Source organism: Geospiza fortis, unplaced genomic scaffold (genome assembly GCF_000277835.1).
Source record: "Geospiza fortis unplaced genomic scaffold, GeoFor_1.0 scaffold43, whole genome shotgun sequence".
NCBI classification, from domain to species: Eukaryota; Metazoa; Chordata; class Aves; order Passeriformes; family Thraupidae; genus Geospiza; species Geospiza fortis.
Genome location: NW_005054431.1, coordinates 656,559 through 678,827, shown reverse-complemented (window position 1 = coordinate 678,827; position 22,269 = coordinate 656,559). Strand labels below are relative to the sequence as shown.

Sequence of the window (22,269 nt, the reverse complement as noted above, 5' to 3'; positions counted from 1 at the left end):
CTCCCTTTCCCCTGTTGTTTCTCCCACTCCTCCCTAAACTCCCTCTTATCACTGGCAGGTCCTTCCCATCCTCAGGCACAGCTCAGACGTCACACAATCAGACATCACACTTGTTTTGCCCATCTTATTAATGCTGATTTTCTCCTGTGATTCATCCCTGTAGAAGCAAACTTGGAACTGAAACTCTTGGGGTTTTTTTGCCATCTATTCTGTTTGCAGCTGCCTAACCTTGACAGAATAATTAACGCCAAATCCACGTTGTTTCTGTTCCAAGGCTTGTGTTTATTTCTCTTATGCTTAGTGGCTGGTGTGAATCCTCTCTGTGATGCATTCTTATCAGCACCATGCCTCATGCAAGCACAGACAACGCGCAATTTCATTACTTTGTATTTCAGCTTTGCAAACCTCCTAACAAACTGATGCCTAAAGTTGACTTCATCAAGGAAGATGGGTTTTGGGGGAGGATTTGAAGATGTGAGCTCAGAAGGATAATATTGCAGCTCTGCTTCTGCAGACTAAACAATTGCAATAATTTCCCTTCATATAATTTTGAGTTATCACTTTCTTCCAAACTTAAGTTAGTACAGGGACTTGAAGAACCATTTGTCCCTGCAAGTAAAAATTCCCATCCCCGCATACAGGCTCAGAAAACTGGTGAAATGAAGGTTCACTGCAGTCCAACATCCAGGGATTTCATCCATCCAGGGTGACAGATATAGGTGTCATCCTGAAATTGCCCAGATTCAGCTTAATTCAATCAGTGGAAACCCACAAAGTTTCCAATTGCAATTATATGCCTTAGATAAGTAATAGTCTTTCAGTTAGTGCTGGAAGTGGGTAAAGAGAACTGCCTGAAAGTGAGGTCTCAAGGATGGGTGTACTGAGACTGGGCAAGCAGAGCTACCTGAAAATGAGGTTCAAATAATGAGTGTTCAGTTTTGCATGCCTCGACAGATGGGTTTTTCTTGAAGCTTTTTCCCTCAGAAAATCCATTGGTGAAGACAAGATGTGCCTGGTTTTGGTGCATTGACCAAATGTGCCTCATTTTGGTCCATTGACCAAACATGCCTGACTTTGGTTGATTGATCAAACATGCCTTGTTTTGGTGTATTGGTCAAACATACCTGATTGTGATCCATTGACCAAACATGCCTGGTTTTGATGCACTGACCAAATGTGCCTGATTTTGGTGCATTGACCAAATTTGCCTCATTTTGGTCCATTGATCAAACATTCCTGGTTTTGGTCCATTGACCAAATGTGCCTGGTTTTGGTGCACCAACCAAACATCCCCGGTTTTGGGGCACAGACTGAATGTTCCTGGTTTTGGTCCATTGACTAAATGTACCTGATTTTGGTCCATTGATCAAACATTCCTGGTTTTGGTGCACTGGCCAAATGGGCCTGGTTTTGGTTGGTTGATCAAACATGCCTGGTTTTTGTGCATTGACCAAATGTGCCTGTTTTGGTTGATTGGCCAAATGTGCCTAATTTTGGTCCATTGATCAAACGTGCCTGGTTTTGGTTGATTGATCAAACATGTCTCATTTTGATCTATTGACCAAATGTGCCTGGTCTTGATGCACTGACCAAATGTTCTTGGTTTTGGTTGGTTGATCAAACACGCCTGGTTTTTGTGCATTGGCCAAATGTGCCTCATTTTTGTCCATTGATCAAATGTGCCTGGTTTTGGTCCATTGATGAAACATGCCTGATTTTGGTGCATTCACCCAACGTGCCTGATTTTGGTTGATTGACCCAATGTGTCTCATTTTGGTGCACTGACCAAATGTACATGATTTTGGTGCAGCAAGCAAACGTGCCTGATTTTGGAGCGCTGACAGGAATGTGCTTGTGTCTGCAGACACGGAGACCTGTGACTACGGCTGGCACAAGTTCCAGGGGCAGTGCTACAAGTACTTCGCGCACCGGCGCACGTGGGACACGGCGGAGCGGGAGTGCCGCCTGCAGGGAGCACACCTGACCAGCATCCTGTCCCACGAGGAGCAGATCTTCGTCAACCGTGCGTACCCACGGGCCTCCTCTGCCTCACACTTCGGGTGCCACCACACCAGGGACAGCTGGGGGTGTCAGGGAGCGTCCAGAGGAGGGGCGTGGAGATGGGGAAGGGTCTAGGCAGGAGCTGAGGTCATTTGGGTGGTTCGGATGGGGAAGAGGAGATTGAGGTCAGACCTCAGTGTGGTCTCCAACATCCTCTGAGGGGCATCTCTGATCTCTGCTCCCTGTGGCAGGGTCAGAACCTCAGGGAATGGCCTGAAGTTGTGTCAGGGCAGGTTTAGGTAGGACTTTAGGGAAAGGTTCTTATCCCAGAATGTGCTGGACACTGCCCAGGCTCCCCAGGGAATGGGCATAGCCCTGAGGCTCTAGATTTCTGATTAAAACTAAAGGATTTTACTTTAATTTTGCCTGCGTAGTGTTGGAAAAATTTCTGATGATTGGTGGATTCGGTTCTGCAAAAGGGCTGTTTAAAAAATTTAAAACCTACAGCACTTTGTTCAAGTGCATTTGAGGCAAAGCCTTTGCTCCAGGAAGCAAAGACAAAGCCTTTGCTGCCACAACTCAGGAGCATTTAGAAAATTCTCTCAGGGATACCCAGGGTGTGGTTGTTGGGGTGTCTGTGCAGGGACATGGGCTGGACTGATGATCCCTGTGGGTCCCATCCAGCTCAGGATATTCTGTGTCTCTAAACAAGAGACATCACTGAGGGTGTAGAGATGGTGAGATCTCCTACTCACCACTCAGCTTTTGCCACTCCAACTTAAAACACACTTTAAAATGTTAAATAAAAGGTACACTTTGTGTTATAAATGTTTACTTTTGCAGTTAATACAAGTTCTCTATCACTATTAAGTTATAATTTGTTAAATAGAAAATACTTTTTGGGGGGAGGGATGAGAACAAGAACTTTTGTTTTGGCATTGAGACTTTTTGAAACATTTTTTTTCTGGAGACTTAAGGTATTTTGTGCACATGACACATTTTTGTGTATATGGTGACATCAAGCCAATGCGACCATATTTAGGTATGAAGAAATAGCTACTGTGTTGTATTGTAAAATTTAGACAACAATGGTCACAGCCTAACCAAAACTTTAAAAATGTGGATTAGAATATGTGATTTTAATTTTTTTTTCTTTTCTTCCTGTCATATGTTCTCAGGTAGGAAATTAATTCTCTTTGCCTTGGTAGACATCACTGGGAGTGAAGAGACAGGGTCCTTTAAAACTGTTAGATGAGAATCTGCATTTTTATACACATCCCAAATTGAAACCAAAAAGCTGAAAAAGAGCCTCTAAACCAGCCTTTAGCACAAAGAGCAGAACAACCTTAAGAACAGGATGTCTGATTCATTCCATATAAAATTATTTTCTTTGGTGATACCTCTTCCATTTATGGGAAAGTTGATGGAATTGCCCTTCTGGTTCCCCAGGTATTGGCCATGACTACCAGTGGATTGGCCTCAATGACAAGATGTTTGAGCGTGACTTCCGCTGGACTGATGGTAGCCCACTGGTAAGATGCCTTTGAGCTGAAATCACTCACTCATTTCTTCTTGTGGTGGCTTATCTTTGTGGTTTAGCTCTAAGGTCTTGTTCTCAGTTCCTGTTATTATATGTGTGGGAGCTCTCTAAGGGTTCACATAGAAATACTCAAAAATCTGAGACTGTGGTAATTTAAGGGTCTGTGCTGGAGCTGGTTTGTGATCTTGCCTTGCGCAAGGCCGTGTGTGGCAATTCTCCTCGCTCACCAGGATGCATTTTTGGGTGATGATCTGGCACTAAACTCTTGCCTTTGCTGGGTCTCTGGGGTGCACAGAGGAGCCTCACAAGTATTTCTGGAGCCTGCTCTGTGGGGCAGCTCTGCAGCAGCCATCCTCAGCTGGTTCAGGGGCCTGTAACCCATAATTCTGCCATAAAATTTTAAGATGCTGTTGATACCTCCTGACTTAAAACAAAAAGGAAAATCTGCAGAAGGAGAGGGAAAACATCTTCACCCACCATCAACAAACCTAAATCAAAGAGGTGATGGACATAGGAAATGATCAAACTCTTCCCTATTGAAAATAATCTCTTCTGTAGGAGGAATAGGTGATTTATTTGCTGTTGAGCCCCCAGTGAAGAACATTACATTAAGAAAAAGCCCAAAGTAGTTATTATTTTCCCTTCCAGTAGTGAACTTTTAAATCAGAGAGCATCTGGACACACCTGTCTTTGCTGTAGACCATGTGGCTGCAGGTGGTGTAGAAAGACACCTGGGGCAAGGCAGGCTTCACTTATTGCCATTTCATGTAAATAACCACAGCCTGAAAGTGCTCTGAAATGGCTTATAAATGAGACATTTCTTGGGGACATGGCTGTGTGTGGCAGGTGACAGCAAAGAGGGGTGGGAAATGTTGGTGAAGTTTTCTGTTGCCTCACGGGTGGCGCAGGGGGGTACCAAGGCACCCCTTGGTGATCCCAGACACCAGGTGTAAAATAAGATAAATATACGTGAGATAATATATAATGCTTATATATTCCAAAACCAGAGTTGTTGTGCCACTGATTAATCACCCCGGTCTAGTGGAAGGTGTCCCTGCCCATGGTCCCTCTCAATCCAAACCATTCTTGATTCTATAAATTTGAGAAAATAAAAACTAGAGCTGAGATCCTATTTTTTAAATTCAGGCTACTGACTGAATAGGCATTATTTTTTTACTGTAATTTTCAATTTTAAGAAATTAAGATATTCTAGGAACAGAGTGGTACCATCTGCCCAACAGATTTCTGCTTTGATTGATCTTTTTTCCCCACCTTATTTTTCTTTCATTTTTAACAACTTCCCTCTGTCTCTTCCTTCGGAAACAATTTAGGTGTCTCCTGAAATCATTTATGTTCATTGCTTCAATAGATTTTCCTCATAACTTATTCCATATGGTTTCTGGATCCCATGGTTCTGAGCAGCTGCCTCATTTGTTCCTTTTTCTCTGGCTTTTAACTTATTTCTCATACTTTCTAACCACTCTTCTTGTTACAGTGATTTATTACTTCTCTAGTAATTAATAAGAATGATAACATAATTAAATATATGCATCCAATCTATTTCCGTGATGTTCTTCTCAAATTGCAGTGAATTTAAATACTATGCAGGTAGAAAATTTGCCTCTTTTATGGGTGTGCAGGTCAGCAAGATTTATGATGGCTTTAAGTTCATTAGCATAATTTGTGATCATGAAAATCAGCATTATTCCACCAACACTCAGGTTCTAAATTGAATTTCTGAGTTTAGAGGTGACTCTTGCCTGTAGCCAAAATTTAAATAGCCTTGACTTGTTTTATGTATCAGGGTGCATGGGTATTCAGCTGTTTCTAAATTTGTTTCCCAGCCCTATGCACTCTCCAAAAAATACTGTCTATTCACAATTCCATTCAAGACTTCTGGCATGGGAGAAAATTTGTCAAGTGTGCTGGGGATCCCCCTGATATCAGTTTTCTTGGAGATACTATCAGAAGAGTGATTGTGCACCTACAAGTGGTGCACATTCATCTTTATCTTGATACTTCTTTGAATTTTCTCCAACAACAGCTTGGTCCAATCCAAAAAATCATGCTTGCATGACTTTATGAGGTTTTATGGATTAAAAATAAGCCCCTAACAGTTCTGATGCTTCATGCACTTAAAAGAAAAAGCAAATTAACAACAACAAGAACAACAACAAGAACAACAACAAGACGTGTTGTGGGTGACAAGTTTCTCTTTCACACAAATTTTCTTTCTGAACCAAAGCAAGCCCCTGGAATTGGGAATTGGGAATGCTTGGAGCATAGGCTTAACTACTGGAGACACAGAAAAAGGTTTATATTACTTTGGTACTCATTTCCCACCAACCTAAGGAAACCAACAGAAATATGCAGCACACTGACAGCAACTGTTTTGCCAGATATTTTATTGGCAATTTTGGGAAAAGGGATTAAATGCCTTTTTTTTTTTCTTTGCACCTAAAAGATTTTCCAACCAATGGGTTCAATGGAAGGAAATCATTAATTTTTTTGACATTTTCAGCCCCTGACAAGTTGTGTTTTTCCAGATTTTTTTAAACTGAAGCCAAGAGCCAGCCACCATTAAACCTGATATTTGGGCAAAGCATGTAAATGAGAATATAGAATTAAGGTTCTTACTGGGAAACCTACACTGAACTTAAAGTAGCCTTGACAGGCTCTCTGCGCTTCTGAAAAAGACTGTTTAGTTGCCTAATAGTGGACTAAGTATAGTCAGCCACTTTTGATACCTTGGAATTATTCCCTTTTCACTCCTATAGAAAATACTCTCTCTTAACAATTCATCAAAACCAGCAGCACCAGTCAGGAAAAAAACCCAAAAAACAAAAAGCAAACCTCCTGTATTCCTGTGCACATTTTTTGTGCTTCAACTAGAGTTTATGTTGAACTTGGAAAAATAGTGCCAGTAAGCAAGTTTTGGAAAAAATGAAGAATGATCCTGTAAATTCACGCTCTGGCTCTCAGAGTTCCTGAAGGAAAATGTTGGTGTCTTGAATAATGAAGTGAATACAACCAAATTCAGTGAGAAAGCAAGAAATAGTATTAAATCTTCTCAGCCCACATGACTTTTGTCCATATTTGCATTGAGTCTGCCTGTTTTCCATTAAAAACCCCAACTTCGAGGACATGAAAAATTATCCTAATAAATAGAAACAGGCCCACTCCTAAATCACAGTATTGGAGGTTCTGGTCCTGAACAGAGTCCTTGAGGAAGCTTTTTGATCTGCCTCACTGAAGTGTCTGATGCATTGTTATCTGTGAGATTTCAGAGGGATTTGGCAAGTTTATTCCTTAACTGCAAAGTGGTTTTAATTCAACACCAGTTAGCAGTTTCCTGCCTTTCAGGCAAAATAGCACAATCTTGTGCAGAGAAAGCCTCACCATCTGCTGGTGAAACACACATTCTCAGCTTGTTGTACCCACTGCAACCCAAACACAGACTGGGCTTGAGAGAACAAAATTAATTGAATAAAGTGGTTGTGTCTCACCTCTCATGCCCTAAAGTTTAATTGTCAGCTGAGGTGGCACTTTGCACAAAGAAAATGGTTTTCAGGTAACTGGTCTGTCATTACAGGTTATATTTTTTTGGCCAAATGAATTTGCTGATATTTGTCTTTCTTTTTTTGAAATTTTCTTTAAAAACAAATCGAGATCTTCTTGGCTAAGACCAGAACTTATCTTCAAAGTGCTCCTTGGCTAAACTTAGGGCACGCTGTCCAATGAGCAGAATAAAATAGGCTTTAATTACAGTAAGCTGAGGGATCCAATGGCTGCTCACATGTATCTGCTTTTTTTTTCTGCTTTTTTTTTTTCTGATTTGCTGTGCTGTATCTGGGTGGCAGGGAGCAATCTTTTCTCACCTCCATCATGTCCCTGCCCTCTTTTTTTTTTTATTTTGTTCCTCTTATTAATTTATTTTTTTATTTTTGAAAGAAATAACTTCTCAGTGGTTCTGTTGGTTGGGAGAGGCGGAATTCATGTTATGGAGCTGATGGGACACAGAACAAAACAATTTTTTAGGCAAAACAACAACACCTTTTTTTGCATGAAGGGGAAGGAGTTGTTGGCAGCTGTGATAGTGCAGCACAAAAAGTGGGTGTCCTTTGAGGAAACCCAGATCCTCACACGTGGGCCAAATTCAGTGAGAGCTGGGGCCACTGACACTGGGCTGGGAGCATCACCTGGGGTTGTGTGGACCAGCAGGAAGCTGCAAACTTTGGCAAATCTGCCTGGTCCCTGATTTCAGACAATTTGTCCCAAAAGTGAAGGTGGTGAGAGCAGCCCCTGAGGTGTGCTCAGAGAACTTGCAGCACCCCAGCTCTTTTAGAGCTTTGTTAATCATGGCTTCCTGAAAATCAAGCCAATTTCGGCTCAAGATGTTTCAGGTATGATTACATTGATGGATTCAAGAGGCAGGGAGAATAATATAGTGGTTTTTAGAGCATGTTTTGCTAGCTCTGCTTTTCTTCTGTTCAGGGTAGTTGTAGGGCTGTTTGTTGGCTTTGGTGTGGGAGAACATTATTTTCCCTCTGATATACATTCTACAGAGCAATGAAAATGGCAATATGTAGTCTTTATTTACATTTAGAAAATTATGGAATCTAAATTGTTCTTGCACTTTAGACTTTTCTCCCAGCATTTCTGCAACACTTTTGAGTCTGTATCAAGGACAATCTTCATCCCACAATTATCTATAAGGCTCTAAGCAGTGAAAACAAACACATTTGGGAAAAAAACCCACAGTGTTGCAGGAGAAGGAAGCAAACACTCACACAACTGTGTGACCAGAGGAATTTGCCTACTTGGATCTTTTTATACTGTAAATGTGATGCAATACAAACTACAGAACAACAGAACTTACATTATCAGCGGGGGCATTTAATAATTGATCAAAGGGAGAGAGGACACAACGGGAAGCTTGAAAATACAGCAGCGAAATCAAATTTAAATAATTCACTTAGCTCTGTGAATGGTAACTCTTACAGCTGTAAAGCACACCCATCCAAACAGGGGGGAAAAAAAAAGAGAAAAAGAGAAAAAAATCTGGTGTTGCTTTTGGCAGCTCCCCCTTTGTGTTTGCTAAGGACCCTTGTGAGCAGGCAGAGCAGACAAGGAGCCCTTTGGACCTATTCATGTTATGGATTAAGCACATACAGCAACTTGGGGCTGTGCCCAGGGCCCCCTGCCCCACGAGGGGGGTTTTTCACATCCCCTGGAAAACGCTGCTGATAATTAGTGCTTTGTAGGGCGGTGAGCTCACTGCCATTACATAAGATTAGTGCTGTAATAAGGAGCTGGCCAGCGTCTGTGGCCAGATTGTCTGTCACTGGGAGAATGCTGCCAGCCAGGAAAGGGATGGGGAATATTGCTACTTTTAAAGCTGTACAGAGACCCTGCCTTGGGTTTTTTTCCCCCCCTTCAGCACAGGGGTGTTTATGCTTTGTGTTCTGAAAAGCTGGTTCCTCGGGTTGTCAGTGTTAGGTAGGTACATTAAAATAAAAATTAAAAAATAAAAATTAAGAAAAAGAAGGAAAACAACCCAGAAACTTAATTCTGGCAAAAAACAAAGCCCTCTCTTTTCCTTCCTTTACTGGTCAGTGAATAAGAAGGCTTTAACTTGAGCAAATCTGTAACTGCACCCCTCTCAGAAAGAGAAACTTCATTGAACACACACAGACACACACACAAAAAAAACCCCAAAACCTTCAAAAGGCATGGAGTATTGTAGTGAAGGAGCCTGCCTCTGAGGGTTAAGTAAAGCAAACAAACTAAAAAAGTGCTGTAGTCAGCTGCAAACAAAAAGCTCATTGTGCCCATGTCCCACAGGATCCTTGGAGAAGGAGATTTTAAACCTACCAAATGTTTTGGTTCTGTGCCGCAGTCAGTCATTACGGCCTCTTTTTAAGATGCTCATTTGACCCACGCTTAAATGGAGGAGAACTATATAATGTTATTAATGACAGGTATATTTTTGGCTCAGGATGTCGTAACGAGGGCCTCCTGGACAAAGTGGGGTTTTGTCTTGTTTTTACCAGGTTTTTACCAGGGGAGTCAGCAGTTACTTCAGAGACTTGTTACTGCTGGGCTGAAATTACTCGTTACTCTGGGCTAAAATTCTTGGACAGCTTCAAACCTGCAGTAATTGTTGACAAAGTGCAGGATTTTCCTTCTTTTCCTTTTCTTTTTTTTCTCTCCTGGTAGCTGTGCACAAAAAGATTACATCACGCCCCACACAATCTGCATTGTGCTGCTAATATATATTCATGCCAATGTGATTCCAAAACAAACATGAATTACATCAAACCAGCACTTACCACCCTACTTTCTTTCTTTGCCACTCATTTTTAACATTTCTCAGCTGCTAAAGTGACTTCTGAGAGCCCATCATACAGCATACCCTCAAAACTGAGCTGTACAGTGTGTGATGAAAGCTATTATTCTGAAAACAACACATGGTAAAGAGCAGGTAAAAGTCCACGGCTTCATTTAGCTTTGAAAGAGTTAATGAAAGTTGTAATTCTGAATAATTATAATTTTGGAGCGACTCGGGGCTTTGGAGCAAGCAGACAGCGTCACCTAGTGGGGTTTCACTGCCCGTTTTCTGCTCCTCATGGAAAAATCGTCATTCCATGCTATTGCTTTAAAAACATCCCAGAGCCAGCAATCTGCTCCACCACATAATTATTTCTTCCCAAAACTATAGGACTGACGGGGCTTTTATGTTTCAATTTCGTCAGGTAGTCTTTTTTTCCCACTGGTTGAATTTCAATTAATTAGATTTCTTTCCCAAATTATTTCTTTTTGCAGAGCTCTTCCTGCTTATTCAATCTGCTTCTTGTGGATAGATGAACATGAATGTGTGTTTTCCAGAGTCCCTTTATTTTTTTGCAATCTGCTGCACGGGACCAAAAAAGTTTCCCAATACATTCCATCTCTCTGTAACCAAAAACCCCAACCCCTGCAAGTGAAATATTTTGCAGAAGTATTTAGCAAAGCTCCTTCTGGGAGTTTGTCTTGCTCACAGTGTGACTCAGTCATGGGGAGTGTTGGGTTCCTGCCTGGTCCAAACCCTGCCAGTTTCCCAAATCCTATGCAAATAAAACTCAGATTAGGAGCTAAAGGGAAGCCATTCAACCAGAACAAAAAAAAAAATCAGAATCACGACATGTGATTTTTGTGTGTACTTGTAGATAGGTTTAAATATAGGAGCTGTCTTCAAATTTATTTGAGTTTCTTGCAGCAATGATTTATGCACACATATGGTGCCTCCTTCAGGCAATTATTTTAGCATCTGTCTGATTCTGCATGTGATCTTCCCTGTGATCATCCCCCTCAAGGCATGACCCACGCCTTTAAATCAAGGTGTGTACTTAAACTCTCACTGAATGGAGTTTTTAATCTCAAGAATGCTTTTGGTGAGTTCTGTCAGTCTGCTTCCTTTCACAAAATTGAACAGAAAAATCCTTTGCAGGACTGGAGGGAATTTTCCTGGAACAGAGCCTGCACTGTAAGATAGCTTGTTGTCTTTCCCATGCAAAAATGCATTTAAATACTAGGTGACCTTAATGCAAGTATCTCATACATTGCCAAATCTTCACAGAAATCTGGTTGATATTTTTTTTCCCTGTGGAGAAGAAATGCAATCCTGTTTAAACTTCCCAAGTGTCTCCTGTAACAGCATCAGTGCTATTACACAGTCACAAACGAGGGTTTCCTGGACTGATGCATGTGCTCATTGTAACCTCGTGCTGATCTTGTTGAAGTTCAGCCACTGAGTAATTCCCGAGACTCACTGAAAGTGAGATGTAATTTTTATTTAAGCTGTCCAATTATAACAACCCCCACAGTGAAGGAATCATTTGGGGCCTTTCCCGATAAAGATTTCTAAGACTTTTTCTGCTATTGTGTTGAAAAAGAGAGAAAAAAGAAAAGAGAATTGTATTCCTGTTCTTATCAGAACTATGTCAGGAGAAGAAAATGGTGATAGTAAGGTTTGCAGTGGTGGCTTCAGCTTAGTGATAAATACCAGGCAGGAAATGTTGCTTCACTTTGAGATGAAATGGCACAGAAAGTATCTAATCAGTCAGTCCCTACCTCTTCCATTGTTGATTTTTCTCTAATTTGCCTCATTAGTCTTGCATTAAGGAGCAATCAGATAAGGAAGTAGCCAGAAGGAAAGAAAGCAAAAATCACAACTGCAAGCTCCAAAAAAATACCAAGACAGATTTGTAAAGACAGCTTAGTTTAACATGCTGAAAACATGTTTCCTTTCCCCAGAAGGAGAAGCCTTAACCTGTAAATCTAAATGGACGTATTTCAAGTAAATGATTTCCTAGATTCAGGCCTATGCAGAAGATTATTGGCCCTTACACAATACCGAGGTCAGGCAGTAAAGTTTTGTTGGCATCTGTGGTTTTTTTATTGTGCTTCGCTAAACACAATGCTTGTTGGCTATTTTGGAGTGATTGATCTCAGGCACTTGATGAGCCTTTTAGAGATAAAAGAAGGGCTGAAATTTCCAAAGGAGTGTCTCAAAGCTGAGATACTCCTGGATCCACCTGGGCAGTGCAAGCACCTGAAAGAGCTGAGTGGATTACCCATTAGTGAGGAAATGAGCCAGTCAAGAAAGGCTGCTTATCTGAGATTTTAAGTAACAAATCTCACAAGGTGGGACCTTGTCCCTGATGGGAAGATTATACCCCTTCTTTTTAATTAGCAGCCATCTGAATGAGAATAGGTAGTGACTGGCTAATAAAGTTTTCTGCTTTACAGCTCTTGCTATAGTCCTGTTTTTTTTAGCTCATTTTATGTGACAAGCCGGCCTGCCACCCAACACGACTGCGAATTTCCATATAAGGAAATCCTCCCCAAAAATGTGGAACTTAATAAAACGTCCTCATGGGCTTTTGAAGCCATCATATCCAAACTCCTCCTGTGAGGCAAGAGAATAGATTTTTCCCTGTTTTATGGGCTGTGGATGGCCAGCCAAGTGCATTATCTAGTGCCACGTAGGAAGCCTGAAGAGCTGAATCCCAACTGGGCTCCAGCTCTAAGTCATGGACCATCCACACTCTGCGGGAAAATTTTCAGAGCCTTTGAGCAGAGAAAGCCAGAACAAATAAATCCAGTGTGTGACAGAGAAGGCTTTGATTTCAACAATAAAACCAAAAAAGTACGAGTAAGATCAACTAATTATTGCAGTACCATTAAAAGCACAAAGGGTATAAACTCCACTTCTCATCCTGAAATGATGGTCAGGCAGACTCCCCCAGGACCAAAGGAAGGTACAGGGACCAAACCCCTGTCCCTGGGGCTGGGTCCTGCAGTCACCTCAGGTTTTTGAGGAAAAGTCCCAACCACCCTGCCATTGAGGATTTTGAGAGTTTTTCATAGTGGCTGGTGCAGTAGTGTCTGCCTGAGCCTGCAGTCTGTGCTTGATCAAGGGTGGGTTGTGGTAAAAAACACAGAGAATAAAAAATTTTAGCTGATTTTGTTATCAGTTAGATGGGGCTTAGAACAACCTGTTCTGGTGGAAGGTGTCCCTGCCATGGCAGAGGGTGGCACTGGATGATTTTAAAGGTTCCTTTCAACCCAAACCATGCTGAGATTCTGTGATTGCTCTGGACCTCCAGCCACCTCAGCTGGAGGAGAAGTGTGGCCAGACAAACCTCCTCTGAGGTACATTTTGTGCCTTGTACATAATTAAGATTATATATCCAGAAATGTACATTCTGGAAGCATTTTGCATTTTAGTACAGAGAAAAAAATTCATGTCTGTTGTGGTAAAGTTGCTTAAAGAACAGAGTAGTGATGGCTTTCAGGTCACTCTGTGCAATCACCCACTGTCAATATTTCTCATAGAGATTAAAAATCTTACAGCAACTTTTCTTCCATGTATTCACCAAGTACTTGATTCTATTTAGGTTTTGTCTTATGAATAATACAGCATTGCCAAAGGTTTTTTCCCATTAATTTTTTGCTGATATGGTTTTACTGAAGATGGTGCAATCACCCAGATATACACCACTGGAAACCAGATTAATGCAAAGATCTATTCCATAAGAGAAATGCAAAATATTAGTTTATTTGTCCAGTAGCTTATTCCACTCAAACTGTGAGAATCTCTTTGTATCATTGTCCCATTATCAGTGTCTAAATAAGGAACTGGAAAACTACAGAGGGGCTGGGTGGGGACTTAAGAAAGCAATTCAGCAGTCTGGAACTTCCTCTGCTAAGCAATTCTGGCACCAGACCCAGGCAAAATCAGAGCTCCTCAGCCAAAATAAATCTGTGCAATGACGATATCAGATGTGAGGTAACAGCAAGTCATGCTGGAGGATATCAGACATTCCTGAACAAACCACAGGGCCTAGATGTAATACCCTGCCACTATGCTGCAGCCCTGCCAGCTAAGCAAACACGAATTTTGGAGTAATTTTGGCAAGGCAAGTAGGAGCATATGGAGTCTGTGTGCTGAGGGTGGGAGCTGGCAGGCTGCTGAGCACCTCCAGCTCACACGCCCCCAATAGCCACTAAATATCCTTCATTCCCACACTCTCATCCCTGTGGAAGCAAGCAGCTCTGCAGTGTTATTTCCACCAGAAACAGCTGCAAGGCTTGGTGAAATCTTTCCTTGGCTCTCAGACATTATTGATGAAACTTTTTGCCACTAACCTTACAGTTTTCTTTAATTTTTGTACCTATGCACACATTCTTGAAAGTGAATGGATCCTAAACTTGAGTAAATTAGTTGGTGTGCACTGTAATTTAGGACTGTTAAACACTGAAAAGTTGAGACGGAGTTAATTTACTTCCAGCTGAAAGGGGGGATGTTTTATTAGAGGTAATAAATTCAGGGCAGAACAAATTTATTCAGACTGTGCTGGTTAAATTGCCTGGATAATTAAAACATATGATGGGTAAGATGACACGTGGTAGGAAAAGGTTAAGTATTTAACTCATTTTTCTTTCATACTTTGATTCATTGTAAGGTAAATACTGCTTGTGTGGGATATATTAACTTTATTTCTAAAATGTGTTCACCCAGGCAGTGAATAGGGGTTATTTCACAAAGTTAAGAAAATAGAAAACTAAACTTTTATGACATTTGTATGGGCCAGCTCTAGTCAGAAAGATGTAAGCACTGAGGAAAATCTAAGCACTGTAGAAACTGTGTCATTTTGCCCATACAAGGGGCTAGCTGCCTGGGTAATGTCTGGCATTTATGTGAATTCCACTTCTTGCAGATAGCTATTTTTATCTTTCCTTAAATTCTTCCTGGAGTGACACAACAGAAATCCCAGCGAAAATCGAGAATCGTTAGGAGTGGTTTCCAAATATTCTCTCACTTTTCTTGACATAACATTATGCAAATCTCAGATTCCTGTGCTTTGTTTGGGAGCAAAGTGAGGGATTGTCCCACCTGTGCTGGCTGCCAGGACAGGAGGCTGTATGTCCCCTGACAAGAACTGCTGCACAAGTTTCAATCACTGACAAAAGTGTTGCTACTTTTCCTGCTGGCTGATTGTAAAAACACACTGAATCCTTCCAAATTTTCACCCAAAAATGACATTGTGCTGGTATTTCACAGCCATCGGAAGGTTATTTTGTCAGTTTTTGTTTGTTTGCTTGTTTTGCACATATCAAACCCCATATTTCTGCTTCTAAATGTAGTGCATTTTGAAGAGACACTTTCTGCTGTTATTCATATGTTTTCAGAGATGTTTGAGGCTGGTTTTTCAACAGAGGGCAGAATTTCAATCAACATTTCTAAAGCTGAGAGACTGCTGACTGGGCTCAGACTGCCACCTAGCATTTTTAGTGGAAACACCAATCTCCAGGGGTTTTGGGGGCCACATTCTGACTCTTTCACTCAGGTTGCACCTAATTCTGCATGTCATCCCTCTGGAATGACTTCATTTAACTGAATGAAATCATCCAATGTCATAAATAGTCCAAGTCTGGGAACTTAGTCTGTAATTTCTCACTTAGTAGATGTGCTCTAATGAGGGTCAGGGGATATTTATTTTCTTGCATTATATTTCATGATATTTATGTAGGAAAGAGCGGGTTTGCACTCCTAGGATCCAGTTCTGCTGCTGTCTCTTTGTTTTGTTCACCTGACATCAGTTTACAGTAAATGAGAAATTACAGTAAATGAGACCAGAATATTTTTCCCCTTGAGATAATCTTTAATACAGTGGGAGGATATTATAAATCTACCTTTGTTTAGCCCACTCTTAGCAGCCTGAATCAAACAGTTGAGATTGCTTTTTGCCACAGGTGATATCATGTGCTCTTTTTTTAATATAAATATTCTCCAACACTGGGAATGATGGTTGTGCTTCTTTTTTCTGCAGCAATATGAGAACTGGAGACCAAACCAGCCAGACAGCTTCTTTTCTGCTGGAGAAGACTGTGTTGTTATAATCTGGCATGAGAATGGGCAGTGGAATGATGTCCCGTGCAATTACCACCTCACTTATACCTGCAAGAAAGGAACAGGTATAAACTTTGCAGTGACAAAATCATAATTTGCTGAATTGCCATTCAGTGCTTCTGACCATGTTCTTTAGACCTTGATGGATCCATCAGTTTTCAGTCCTTTTGAACATGTCACTCAGGATGACATGAAGAGCCCTGAAAAAAGGAATTTTTCCTTAAAAGCTTGTAGAAACTTCATTGGTTTTCAGGTTTCTTTGTGTGAGTATGCCAACTTTTTGGCTTGAATTTACATTTAGAATTTAAACCAAAAAGGCAATACTGACCACAACATCTGCCATTTTCCAATTTCCAACACTGTTAGTTTTGGTTTACAAAACTGGAGATCTACAGGGCAGACTGAACCCTCTGTCCTTGTCTGGATGTTCCTTTGGGAATCCAGCTGAGGTCCCTTGTCACCTTCCCTTAGCCAGGGCTCAGAGGGCAGTCCCAGCTCAAACTGGGCTTACAAACTGAAGTTTTGGGTGATGCTCTCTCTTCCTTCCAGTGGCTTGTGGCCAGCCTCCTGTGGTGGAAAATGCAAAGACCTTTGGGAAGATGAAGCCTCGTTATGAGATCAACTCCCTCATCAGATACCACTGCAAGGATGGCTTCATCCAGCGCCACATCCCGACCATCCGCTGCCAGGGGAACGGACGATGGGATATGCCCAAAATTACTTGCATGAATCGTGAGTTCTCTGAAAGAAAAACATTGGCACATCAGAAACAGCGGGCTAATTTGAGGTTAATAAGTAATGAATGTGTATTTTAAGAGAGGAGAAAGTCTGGTAGGATGGATTATGGTGAAAAAACACCAAAACTCCGAAACAAATGGAAATTTTTCTTTTCTGTGTCTACTGATGCCTTGGAGTGGCTGCCTAGAGCAGGAGCTGGATAAGATGAAGATAATAACGTGGGTATTTATTAAAGACCTTCAAAAAGTACACCTTAGGCAGTCAGAAGCCTCCCAGAGGCTGCACCCAAGATGGACAATGCTCACGAGGTTTTTACACAATTATAAGTTTGGTCCATTTACATTTCAGGGGTTAATCCTCGAATTACAGCTTCAGGTAATGAAGTAATTTACCCCAGTTTGCCTCTCCCCAATTCACTTTTGTTTATACTTTGAGGGCCTGACGCTGTCCTCAGGCCTAGAGGAGTGGTGTTGTCTGACCAAAATGTGAAGACAGTAACTAACATTTTATATGGAGTTTAGAGTCATACCCTAGAGCAGCACAGGATTTGAAACACACAAAGGCTAAAATCTTAAGGCATCATTCCAGAAGGCCTTAAGATTATTTTAAAGTCAGAAAATCCTGACATCAACCGGTTCCTAATAATGCTAATGACTCTTTCTGCAGCTGTGTGTATGCCTGTAACACTGCCACAGCTCCAGCTAATCATTTGTTTACCCTCTAATTAACAAGGAATAAACACAACTGTGTTGTGAAGTGTAGCCAGCCCATTCACAGCTTAATTTTAAACGAATTTCCCCCTTTTTTTTTTTTTCCCTTCTCCCTTCTCTCTGCAGCCTCCACATACCAAAGGACTTACTCTAAGAAATACTACTACAAACACTCCTCATCAGGCAAGGGGACGTCGTTAAACTCGTCCAAGCACTACCACCGCTGGATCAGGACGTGGCAGGACTCGAGGCGCTGAGAGCTAAATGGTGAATTGGGGATTTCCACCATTTCAGCCAAAGTCATAACTTTCTGTGCCTTTTTCTATCACTTATAGGAGTATTATCAAATCGTTTTGAAACTACGGACTGCAGTATTCACGGCGCGTTTTTGCAAAAAAAAAAAAAAGGAAAAAATAAAAAAATTGCGGTGTTTATCAGAAAATTTAAGAAATAAATAAAAAAGAGGAGAAGTGCTTATGGGGATAAAAGGAAACCATTTCCAGCCTATAAAGATTATTAGTTTTCTATATGCCATCGGTGTGGACCATTTTATGATATGTACCAGCCTTCTGCAATATTTAAACAGCTCAATTTTAGCACCAATGAAAATGTAAATAAGATGATTTTAATGTTGTTTGACTGTGTGTTGTTTTTAAAATCCTGTATATAAAATGAAAAGTCACACTAATTTCAGGCATATTTATGGTTAGAATGGCCTCAGAGGTCTTCAGTCATTTTTGACGTTGTTTCTGTGTTGTTTACCTAGGCTGGAAATGGTTGAAATAAAGACTTCACTGACTGAAATTTGCAATTATCAGGTGAAGATAAACACACAAGTGACATGACTCTTTTTTTTTTTTTTTAATGGGAGCTGTGCCAATTCCCACCCAAGGTACAGTTTGTGTCCCATGAGATGAAAAGTTTAGGCAGAGCACATAAAAGTGGCACGAAACAAGAACTAGGGACTGCAATATGAAATGTTTTTTCTGCTCTCCATTCCAGCTTCAGCACATGTGAGAAAGGACTGTGTGGAGGAGTTGTGTATGACAAGGAGAGCCAGTAAAATTCCAAGTGCTAATACATTAACTTTATCAACCAGGGCCACTTTTTTTCTTTTGTCTAGGTTTTTTGTTTGTTTGTTTGTTTTTTTGAGAAGAGAAAAAAAAAGGAAACAAGGAAAAAATTTACTTTCATGATATTAACCACAAGGTCTATATTACAGGTCTCTGCATTCTAAAATGGAGGTAGACCTGGTGTTTGGGGGATTTTTTTTTTGTAGAAAACAAACAAAAATCAAAAAAGTAAATAATTTTGTATATATAACCATTTTTTAATCTTTTTATAAAGTAATGAATGTTTGTGTATGAATGCTGCAGCTGTGAAGCGTACATAAATAAATGAAGTAAGCCATACTGATTTAATTTATTGGATGTTATTTTACCCATACAAAGAAGATTCAAAGAGCTCACCAGCGCAGTATTAGCCCCTGAGCTCCACTTTTGGAACCATCTTTCAGTTCAGCTTGCTCTTTTTTCCCGGAGAACAAAAATTCCTGCTAAACAGGATAATTTGTTGGCGGCTAGATGGGTGAGAGCTGTGCGTGACCCACAGAAGAATCAGGATCTTGGCTTTCTCTAAAGAAGTGTGTGCACAGATTGGTTCTAGGTTGTAGTTTGGTGCAGTGTGTACGTAGGAGTTTTCTGCTATGATTTCTTGTCCTGGTCAGTGCCACCACTGACCTGGATGTGTACAGTGAGTGTAGGAGGTGACGTTTGAAACGGCCTCTCCATGGAAAGGACTGTTGTTCCTGCAAAGTGCCTTGCACACCTTTGGGCACAGGACAAAAAAAAAAAGTAAAAAAAAAAAAAAAAAGTTAAAAAAAAAAGGAAAAAAAATAATAACAGTTAAAAAAAAACCCGTGAAAATAAAGTAAGTTCCTTAGGATGTACCTTTTAAAGTAACATGAAAAACACACACAGAGGTGCGAGGTTTACGCCTCTGTGGTCGCGTGGGGTTGTGATGGGGACAAAGAAACTGAGAGGGAAAGGAGAAGAATTGAAACCCAGCCAACAGGGCAGAGCTGCCCGTGGAGCGACCCTGCCACAGCTGAAAGCAGAGTTCAGACAACATCTCCTGACCCTGAGGAATGGCAGGGGCTGCTCCCCACCCTTGTGGCAGGACTCCTTGTGTTGGCTGGTCCATTCCCCACCCCTCACCCCCAAACAATGCACATAATACTTTTCTCTATTTATATTATTATCTTGTATAGTGTATAATGTGAATGTCTGGGGTTTGTTTTTTTTTTTTTTTTGTGAATGAAAGTCTAAAATCTTTGTAACTTTTATATCTGCTTCTGTTTCACCAAAGAAACAAGGTTTTGCTATACTGTGACTTGTCTTGTTATTGCATGTCTTCCTGTTAAAATCTATGCAATGTGATTTTTTTCATATGAATACAACTAGACTGTCAGGTACTTCACAATTACCATGGGCTTGGTCAAGTGCCCACTGGAGTCAAAGAGTCAGCTGGCTGAACTTTAGTAGGTGCTGGATGTGACTTTATATGAGCAGCTTTAGGGGATATTTTAAGATATACATTGTATGTTTTGAAGTCGATTATTGCTTGTAAAAGTCAAGGCTCTGTTCATTAAATATACACTAATCTACACATCACTTCCTTGTACCAGAAACACACAGAACAGAAAATATATTTTAACACTTTGCAAACTTTCTCACCATATGTATAAAAAACCCTGCATAGATTTGTTGTTTTCTTGTCTACTTGTTGGATTTAACAATGTTGTAAGACATTCAGATAACATTGTGATTGTAGTTTTAATTAGGTTAGATGCAGTGCTTATATTGATTTTTTTTTCACCTCCTTCTATTACGCATAATAAAATAGGTCTGACAACATTCCTTATTAAAAAAAAAAAAAAACAACAAAAAAAACCACTAAAAAAACCTGTCACCCATGCTTGTTTATTTAGACAGGGAATGACAAGTTATTCAGCCCTGGAGAATTTTTATAATACTGATGTAAACCCCAAAATATTTCTAACCCTGCAAAATGCACACACCTTTTGTGTCACAGGGGTGACTCTGCTGTGAAGCCAAGGTGCTGCCATGACAAATGCCATCATTCCTTCACCTGGAGCATCCCTGAACTCCAGTCTGGGCAACAGTGCTGGAGTGGAAGTGGAGGCATAGAAGACAAAACCAGAGATGTCACAAGGGTCTGGGAGTGCCAGGACAAAAGGAGATGCCTTCAAACTGCCAGAGGGCAGGGCTGGCTGGGATCTTGGCAATGAGGAATTGTTCCCTGGCAGGGTGGGCAGGCCCTGGCACAGGGTGCCCAGAGCAGCTGGGGCTGCCCCTGCATCCCTGGCAGTGCCCAAGGCCAGGCTGGACACTGGCACAGTGGGAGGTGTCCCTGCCATGGCTGGGTGACACTGGCTGGGCTTTAAGGCCCTTTTCAACCCCAGCTGTTCTAAGGTTCTATGATCTGAATGCAGATTTTGCATTTTTCATGCCCATGACAGTCTCTGCACAGTACCCAGTGCTGCTCTGAACATCCTCCTGTCCCTTCAGACACCAACAGAGTTTGAAGCCCTGGGGTGCACCCCACAGGGCAGAAATCAGCCAGGACAACTCCTCTGGGAGACCTTCCCAAACAGCAAGAGAAGGAGCTGGCTGGGGCACACATTCCAGTTTCCCAGTTACACTCTAACAGATGCACAAATTCATGAAATTAGACAGCGACATCTCCGTGATGGCAGAACTTTGGTTTTATAGGATCTCCTGCCTGAGACACCCCAACTTGTCAGAGGCTGGGGATGGAGGAGCCCAGCAGGACCTGGAATTGCAGCAGTGGGGCCAGCAGGATGCAGGCAGGATGGCAGGGGGCTGCCAGTGGAAAGGATTTGCTTCCAAGAGAACTTTGCCATCAGAAGTTGCTTTGCCAGGGCAGTGGCTGGAGGAACATTGAGGATCACCATGTGGGTATGGTTAAGGTCAATGTGACACCTGTTCTAAGAGAAAATTCTTCATTTCTGTAGGTGACACCTCTGCCCTGAGCACAAGCAGAGACCATCCCTGGGCCATGGGAGTTGAAACAGCTGGTGCAAAAAGAAAAATCCATTCTTTTCCAGAGAAAACATACAACTTGTGTTGTTGATTTTAAGCAGTGACATGTGCAGGACTCCAAGAGCACGCTGTTCTTCCTGATGAATGATGAAAAAGATACAAACAATGCTTGGAGGAAACATGGACAAAAGCTTGAAGGCCACACAAAGCTGTTAGCATGGCAGAGAAAAGTAAGGACAGAAACATCACCCAGAAAAAGGTGTATCATTTCAGCCCTCCAGCAGCAGACCTGGAAGGAAGCTTAAGGCCCTGTACTGTGTAATTTAATGGGAAATTTTGTTTTCCATAGCAAATAAATATTTCCAGGTGGTGAAGCAATCATCTGTTAGTGCAGCAGAGGCTCAGTCACTGTGTAAATGCTGACAGAACAGAAAAGCAGAACCTCGAGTTCTATGAGTGAGGAATTTATTGCTGAGGCAGGGACAGATTGGTGACAGTACCAAAATGCCTCTAGATTTCCAAAAGGTGGGACAAATGAAATGAAGCTGAAAATGGCCCAGCAGCCATTTTTTCAGCCAATTTCTGTGGTGGTTGGAGGAGAAAGTAAAAGGAAGACAAACACTGTTGGTGGTCCTGCATGGATGCAGCAGTGTAAGGAGCAAGGCTGCCGGGATTAAGCTCTGGAAGTTATATCATGCAGTGGTGAGCAGCCCCCTGGCAGTAAAAGGCCTTTTTGAG

The 22,269-nt window shown here is 41.4% G+C and overlaps 1 protein-coding gene across 2 annotated transcripts in view; it reads left to right on the top strand.

The window, feature by feature from the left end:
* VCAN (versican) overlaps window positions 1-20,409 on the top strand; it is a 100,062-nt gene extending 79,653 nt beyond the window's left edge. For both annotated transcript variants that reach the window (XM_031061910.1, XM_031061909.1), the window contains 5 exons: window positions 1,865-2,023; window positions 3,451-3,533; window positions 15,919-16,063; window positions 16,548-16,730; window positions 17,573-20,409. In XM_031061910.1, the coding sequence (XP_030917770.1) occupies window positions 1,865-2,023; window positions 3,451-3,533; window positions 15,919-16,063; window positions 16,548-16,730; window positions 17,573-17,703 (701 nt within the window). In that variant the 3' untranslated portion in view covers window positions 17,704-20,409. The remainder of the gene's footprint in view (window positions 1-1,864; window positions 2,024-3,450; window positions 3,534-15,918; window positions 16,064-16,547; window positions 16,731-17,572) is intronic.
* Window positions 20,410-22,269: the final 1,860 nt, after the last annotated feature.